The sequence below is a fragment of the Phoenix dactylifera genome, chromosome 10, assembly GCF_051530095.1.
Source record: "Phoenix dactylifera cultivar Ajwa chromosome 10, Ajwa_hap1_PhDact_Kaust_v1.1, whole genome shotgun sequence".
NCBI lineage: Eukaryota > Viridiplantae > Streptophyta > Magnoliopsida > Arecales > Arecaceae > Phoenix > Phoenix dactylifera.
In genome coordinates, this window is record NC_143199.1 from 18,227,142 (window position 1) to 18,234,991 (window position 7,850).

Consider the following 7,850-nt stretch of genomic DNA (forward strand, 5'->3'; position numbering starts at 1 on the left):
GTGTTCCACCTTGTTTCGAATTTTTTTTTTTTTCACAGTTCGTGCTCCGTTCGGCACTGGATCGCCGAACAAAAGGCTTCTGTTCGGCTGAACAGTGCCGAACAGAAGCCTTCTGTCCGGCAACCCTCAACCGAACAGATCTGTTCGGCTGCACAGTGCCGAACAGAAGGCTTCTGTCCGGCACTGTTCAGCCGAACAGAAGCCTTTTGTTCGGCGATCCAGTGCCGAACAGAGCACGAACCGTGAAAAAAAAAAATTTCGGGAGAAGCCGGCGAGGTGGTTCCGGGAGAAGCCGGCGAGGTGGTCGGAGATCGGGAGAATGCCGGCGACGAGAGGGAGAAGGGGGAACGGGGGGGTTTTGGGCGTTGGCGAGGTGTTTTGGAGGGGAAGAGCGGGGTGGGGGGGGGGGGTTTGGGGGGTGTAGAGAGCAATTTAGGTGAGGGGGTGGGGAGGGTGGGGGGTAATTTAGGAATTTTTAATTTTTTAGGGGTGTCCTTAGCAAATGGGGGGGTGTAGAGAGTATTTAATTTTTTTTTAATTTTTGGGGGGTGTCCTGAGCAATAGGGGGGGTGTATATAGAACCACCCTTCGGGATCCTCCGGAGTCCGGGCTTCTCCCGCCCCACCGTCTCCGCGTCCCCACTCGCTGCTCCTCCCAAGCACGAACCAGTCTTCTTCGATGACGTGTCGCGATGTTACTGATGGCCCCGTGGGACCGCGTGATCTGCGGATAGAGACGGCCAGTCCGCGTTCCTTCGACTCCGCCACCCTCATCGGCTTTCTTGCAATAACCCAAAAAAAAAAAAAAAAAACTCTTCCTTTCCATTAAAAGAAAAGGACTCTTTTTAAGCTCCCAGCTCGCTCTATACTTTCCTTCCAATCTCGCCCCAAAAAAACCCCAATCATAACCCCATCGCTCAACTTTGGAGCGCCGGCGATCGCCACCGGGGCTCAATCTTATCTCTAATCATCGCCTCTGCGGAAGGCTTTCGAGAATAAAAAAATGGTTGCCGGTGGCTTCTAGGGCTTGGACTTTTGCGGCACTTGGACCTGGTCTCAAGTCTCCCTCCAGTTGTATCCTATCTTCTTAAGCTTGTGTTGTTTGAACGCTTCACACACCGAGGACAGAGGAAAGAGGCGGATAGAGAGCGAGAAGAGACGTCAGAGGGAGTGGATCCAGTCTGCTGTCTCTTACTCCCCACGCGGAGTGGAGAATCGGTCGTGATCTGGTATAAATCCACTCGTTATAAGCCTCTGGGCTTTGGATCCAGTCGTACGCTCTGCTTGATGAACAACTTCCTCGGATTCCCGATTCCGAAATCCTAAGGTTGGTGATCGATATTCGTTTCTTGTATACTTACATTCATATCTCAAAAAAAGAAAAATCGAATTTTAAGCAATTTGTTTGATCTTTATAAAATTTCAGATTCTTCGTCGGTTTTGAAATCCGTAGATTGCTTATCTTTCGCTCGAGCGAGTGATTTTCCTCTTGGATTTTTATTATTTTTTTTGGCTAAAAGTTTGAGTTTTTAAGCTCTCTTTATGGAAAGCTAGATTCCTCTATATCTTAGGATTTGCAGTATTAATTTGCTCATGTATGCTGCGATCTTTATAAAAAGCAAGCCGTGATTTTTATTTGTGAAATTTTAGATACGTTTGAGATATATACAACCAGGCGGATAGATATGGCTTCAAACAATGCTCTCAGGACCAGTCGATCCTCTCGGATGTCGTCGTCGGGAGTCGAGCTGCAGCAGGGTGGCAACAAGCTACCGCCGCCACCCAGCGTCACATTCGGACGGCGGACGGAGTCTGGCCGCTACATCAGCTATTCGAGGGATGACCTTGACAGCGAGCTGAGTGGTGAATTTTCCAAGGAGTTTCTGAATTACCATGTCACCATCCCGCCGACCCCCGACAACCAGCCGATGGACCCGACAATCTCTGCCAAGGTTGAGGAGCAGTATGTATCCAGTTCCCTCTTCACTGGTGGATTCAACAGCGTCACCCGTGCTCATTTAATGGATAAGGTGATTGAGTCGGAGGCGATGCACCCCCAGATGGCTGGTGCCAAGGGCTCTTCTTGCGCAATCCCGGGTTGCGACTCCAAGGTCATGACTGATGAGCGTGGCAATGACATTCTCCCTTGTGAGTGTGACTTCAAGATCTGCGCTGAATGCTTCACCGATGCAGTGAAGGCTGGTGGTGCAGTCTGCCCAGGATGCAAGGAGCCGTATAAAGCTACTGACTTGGAGGAGGTGATGAACAATGCCGGGCCTGCACAGCATCTCTCGCTGCCCCCACCACCAGGTGGGGTGTCGAGGATGGAGAGGAGGCTGTCATTGATGAAGTCTACAAAGTTGACCCGGAGCCAGACTGGCGACTGGGATCACAACCGATGGTTGTTCGAGACAAAAGGAACCTATGGGTATGGAAATGCGATCTGGCCCAAGGAGAGTGGGGGTGATGATGGGAATGGAGGAGACGGACAGCCATCAGAGCTGATGAGCAAGCCTTGGAGGCCTCTCACACGCAAATTGAAGATCCCTGCAGCAGTCTTGAGTCCCTATAGGTAAAGCAGTTATTGCCCTGCTTCGGATGAAAATAATCTAATCATAATGATCTTTCTAAGTTATTCTAGAATCAGTAATTCTTTATTTGTGCAGCAAAATGAAATTCTAAAATTCATAGTATTAATTTGTTGGTTAGATCTTGTGCATATCATGGTTGTTTGATGATTATATCTCATGAATTTGTTGTAATTTATGAGCATGTAAGGGGCAGTCTCATCTCCAAGTGAATTTCAGCAAGCAATTTGCTGATTCTATGCAGAAGCATAATATTTGAAGCATCAAAGAAAACATAATCTTGTTACGATAGAGGAGAGGGACAGAAGATCATAAAATATTAACATGTTGCGAACTGGGCAAATGGAGTTAATGTAGTTGACTATCAAGGAAGCACCAATGGACATCATAAAAACTGTCAGCTGGGACTTGTGATTTAGGATACTATGACATGGATATCCGAACCCAAGAAAGTGAGTGGTTTGCTTTATGCTTGAGAAGACCTCACAAGTAAAAGTATGCATGTCCTTCAGTATTTTTTTTTAATTGCGAGAACCAATTCTTTAATTGTATTACCATTGATGAGTTTGATTAAATTTTCCAATTTAACAAGTTAGAGAGTATAATTTAGAATTGTAGATTAGGCTTTTTGAATGCTATTGTTGGTAGTCTTCCTTATATTTATATGTATGTTTTTCTATTACTAGTTAATTTATAATGCCTCTAAATCAAGAATTCATGTTTTCCCTAAGGAATCTTTAGTTTATCTACGGCAGTTTATGAGTTCTCAAAATACATTATATCTGTGTACTTCAGCAGAAAGATATTGTTGCAAATTTTTGCAGTATTTTCTAGGCATGTTAAAGTGTTGACGGTTTTGTGATCAATTCTGTTGCAGGCTCCTTATTGTAATCCGCTTGGTTGCTCTTGGACTCTTTCTTGCTTGGAGAATTAAGCACAAAAATGAGGATGCAATATGGCTGTGGGGGATGTCCGTTGTCTGTGAGCTGTGGTTTGCTTTCTCTTGGGTCTTGGACCAGCTCCCGAAACTTTGTCCTGTCAACCGTGCCACCGACCTTGCAGTCTTGAAAGACAAGTTTGAAACTCCTACGCCTAGCAACCCTACTGGGAAGTCTGATCTTCCTGGTATTGATGTCTTTGTTTCTACTGCTGATCCAGAAAAAGAGCCTCCTTTGGTTACTGCAAACACCATACTCTCCATCCTTGCAGCTGATTACCCTGTTGAGAAGCTCTCTTGCTATGTTTCTGATGATGGGGGTGCCCTGCTGACTTTTGAAGCAATGGCGGAAGCTGCAAGCTTTGCTAATATATGGGTTCCTTTCTGTCGTAAACATGATATTGAGCCAAGAAACCCAGAGAGCTACTTCAATTTGAAGAGGGATCCTTATAAGAACAAGGTGCGCTCTGACTTTGTTAAGGATCGGAGGCGGGTGAAGAGAGAGTATGATGAGTTCAAGGTCCGCGTCAATGGATTGCCTGATTCTATTCGCCGGCGTTCTGATGCATATCATGCTCGTGAAGAGATTAAAGCAATGAAGCGACAGCGAGAAACTGCTGGTGATGATCTGGTGGAACCCGTTAAGATCCCCAAAGCCACTTGGATGGCTGATGGTACGCATTGGCCAGGCACTTGGATTAACCCCTCCTCTGAGCATTCTCGGGGTGATCATGCTGGAATTATACAGGTAATGGTTCACTATGATTCTGGCTATTTTTCCTCAAGTTTTATTGAGTGTTTTATCAGCATTTTATTATATTCTAAAGCACTGAATTGTGTTTAGCTTCTTATTCTATACTGTGATCCTAATTTTATCACCATGACTAAAGTATTTAATTTTCAATGCTGTTTGGTTACTTACCTATGGATTTTGTTGGTGGTCGATATAGATTATATGCTCTAACCTTGATATCAGCTATTTCTACCATCATAACATTAATCTTGTAATTGTCCCATGTACCATTAATGAATCACCTATGCGCTTTGAAAATTCTTATCTGCCAGTCATGTCATACAGTTGTGTGAATTTCTACTTAGGGCCATTTGTTTTTTTAATCATATTTCTTATTTTGCTATCTTTGATGACATAAAATCAGGTCATACTCTAGAACTCTTCATCCCCCCCTCCTCCCGCGCGAACTTCTTTAATTGGGCAAATATTCCCTGAACTTTTGCTGCAAATTTTAACAACATTATGATGGATACGTAAAATAGAAAAGGAAAGAGAAGAAAATACAGTGGCCTGAGATGAATTTATCTATTTCCTGTTGCAGGTAATGCTGAAGCCTCCAAGTGATGAACCGCTGTTTGGGAACAATGAAGAAGGAAAGCCCCTCGACTTCACTGATGTCGACATCCGTCTTCCCATGCTGGTCTATGTCTCGCGTGAGAAACGCCCAGGTTATGACCATAACAAAAAGGCCGGTGCCATGAATGCCCTTGTTCGTGCCTCTGCCATCATGTCTAATGGCCCCTTCATCCTCAATCTTGATTGTGACCACTACATTTACAACTCCGAGGCCCTCCGGGAGGGCATGTGCTTTATGATGGATCGTGGTGGTGACCGTATCTGCTATGTCCAGTTCCCACAGCGGTTTGAGGGTATCGACCCCTCTGACCGTTATGCCAACCACAACACCGTCTTCTTCGATGCCAACATGAGGGCACTCGATGGCCTTCAGGGCCCAGTGTATGTAGGTACCGGTTGTCTCTTCCGTCGCATTGCACTTTATGGTTTTGACCCTCCTCGTGCCAAAGAACACCACCCTGGCTGTTGCAGCTGTTGCTTCCCTCGGCGCAAGAGTCCTAGGTCTGTTGCCTCAGAGGAGACCCGTGCTCTTCGAATGGGAGACTCCGACGATGAGGACATGAACCTGTCAACATTCCCCGAGAAGTTTGGAAACTCAAATTTCCTAATTGATTCAATCCCAGTGGCTGAGTATCAGGGGCGACCTCTTGCTGATCACCCTGCCATCAAGAATGGCCGCCCGCCTGGTGCCCTCACCATCCCACGTGACCTCCTTGATGCATCTACTGTAGCTGAGGCCGTCAGTGTCATCTCATGCTGGTATGAGGATAAAACTGAATGGGGCCAGCGTGTTGGGTGGATCTATGGGTCTGTTACTGAAGATGTCCTCACTGGCTTTAGGATGCACAACAGAGGGTGGAAATCAGTCTACTGTGTCACCAAGCGTGATGCCTTCCGCGGGACTGCTCCAATTAACCTCACTGACCGGCTCCACCAGGTCCTTCGGTGGGCGACGGGCTCTGTTGAGATCTTTTTCTCTCGCAATAATGCCCTGCTAGCCAGCGCCAGGATGAAGCTCCTCCAGAGGATTGCTTACCTCAATGTCGGGATCTATCCATTTACCTCCATCTTTCTCATTGTCTACTGCTTCCTCCCGGCACTCTCCCTCTTCTCAGGACAGTTCATTGTGCAGACACTCAACGTGGCCTTCCTCACCTACCTTCTCATCATTACTTTAACACTTAGCGCTCTTGCTGCGCTCGAGATCAAGTGGTCGGGGATTTCACTTGAAGAGTGGTGGCGAAATGAACAGTTTTGGCTCATTGGAGGAACCAGTGCTCACCTTGCTGCTGTGCTTCAGGGGTTACTGAAAGTGGTTGCAGGGATTGAAATCTCATTTACCCTCACTTCGAAATCAGCTGGTGATGATGTGGATGATGAGTTTGCTGACCTCTACATTGTGAAATGGACATCTTTGATGATACCGCCCATCACAATCATGATGGTGAATTTGATAGCGATTGCAGTTGGTGTCAGTAGAACCATATACAGTGAGTTGCCGCAGTGGAGCAAGCTTTTAGGTGGGGTGTTCTTCAGCTTCTGGGTCTTGGCGCATCTCTACCCATTTGCTAAGGGTCTTATGGGGAGGAGAGGAAGGACGCCAACCATCGTATTTGTGTGGTCTGGACTCATTGCAATCACTATATCACTGCTCTGGGTTGCTATCAATCCCCCATCTGCGAATTCCCAGATCGGTGGCTCCTTCACATTTCCTTGAGCTATTTCAATTTGGTAGTTCGGCAGAATTCATGGCAAGGTGGAGCGAAATGCATCCAGTTCTTTTGATACTTTGCTGCTTCGGTTTCAGGCTGTTCCCGCGTTTCCCTGAGCAACTTTAACTTGGAAGCAGAGGATTGTGGGTGCTTTTCTACTTGGTCTCTGAGGTTTTGGCTTTTCATCAGCTACATTTTTTTTTTCCTGTTACCGTTCTATTTAGTTGTTCAGGGACTGCACTAGGGAGAAGATGGAAAGAGTTAAAAATATGTTAAAAAGTATATGTGATCATTTTACAGTAGATATATCATTTGTTTATAGATGGATGTTAGGAATTATTCATGTATGTTTTTTTCCTCTGCATAGTTGTCAACTTTGGATTCACCATTTTTCATTCCCAGTCAATTGTTCTGTACTTTAATGCATTTACTTGTAAAGCAGGTGAAATCCAGGTACCTTCTTGGAAGAGGTTTAGATCGCAGTTATCGCAAAACTGCTTCCCTGCATTCATAAGATGACGGTCTTAAGGGAAGATTCCTGATCTTTACCAATTTGTTCTTGGGTTCTCATCTTCCTTTCTGATCTTTTTTTTTTCCCTTATTTCTCCACCTGGAGCCCTCCTCCATCCTCTTGTTTCTTGATGGCACCACCCGGGCTTGGATGGTGCTTGGCCCTGCTTCTCCCATGCCTATCTTTGATACAACCAGGCATTACATTATGGGAAAGTGTTTTTGTTGTTTTTTTAAGACAATGTACATGAGATGCTCAAAGCGAAGGTTGGGTTCATTGTAATCTGAATCTCAAGTTAACTCTGCTTGCTATTAGTTGTGTGAGATTTTAATGCTGTTTCATCACCAGAAATGTTGGGGTGAAAAAGTTCTATGATGTTAGAAGCTAGGATAAACTCATAAGGGGGCCAAGCGCCAACCAAGCCGAGGAGACCAAGGTAAACAGGAAGGTGTGCTTGGAATGGCTGTGAAGAACAGATTAGACGTCAAGGCTGTTTATGGGATGAATGTTAGAATAATTATATGATGAACAATGAAAGCCAAGGAAGAGGAGGATGGAAAACAGGCAGACCGAACGTGAGAGAACTCTTGCCGAGATTTTGATGAAAGGGGAGGGAAACCCATCCAGCGACTTAGTTAATGATAGTTTATAAAGGTTAATATGTTGATGCTTTCTTCCTATAATTAGGTTGGTTTCATGCCATCCAAAACTAACACAAGCATACCACCTGATCC

The 7,850-nt window shown here is 45.4% G+C and overlaps 1 protein-coding gene across 1 annotated transcript; it reads left to right on the forward strand.

The window, feature by feature from the left end:
- Nucleotides 1–607: 607 nt before the first annotated feature.
- LOC103707260 (cellulose synthase-like protein D2) lies at nucleotides 608–7,006 on the forward strand. The gene is made up of 4 exons (XM_008791678.6): nucleotides 608–1,326; nucleotides 1,650–2,571; nucleotides 3,465–4,272; nucleotides 4,859–7,006. The coding sequence occupies exons 2-4, from the start codon at nucleotides 1,685–1,687 to the stop codon at nucleotides 6,608–6,610; spliced, it is 3,447 nt and encodes a 1,148-aa protein (XP_008789900.4). The 5' UTR covers nucleotides 608–1,326; nucleotides 1,650–1,684; the 3' UTR covers nucleotides 6,611–7,006.
- The last annotated feature ends 844 nt before the right edge of the window (nucleotides 7,007–7,850 follow it).

Excerpts from the sequence above, each read along its gene's own strand:
- LOC103707260 (XM_008791678.6), top strand. The coding sequence starts at position 1,685 with ATGGCTTCAAACAATGCTCTCAGGACCAGTCGATCCTCTCGGATGTCG. Across the intron at positions 2,572-3,464 it reads GCAGTCTTGAGTCCCTATAG|GCTCCTTATTGTAATCCGCT; the intron begins GTAAAGCAGTTA and ends ATTCTGTTGCAG. Across the intron at positions 4,273-4,858 it reads ATCATGCTGGAATTATACAG|GTAATGCTGAAGCCTCCAAG; the intron begins GTAATGGTTCAC and ends TTCCTGTTGCAG.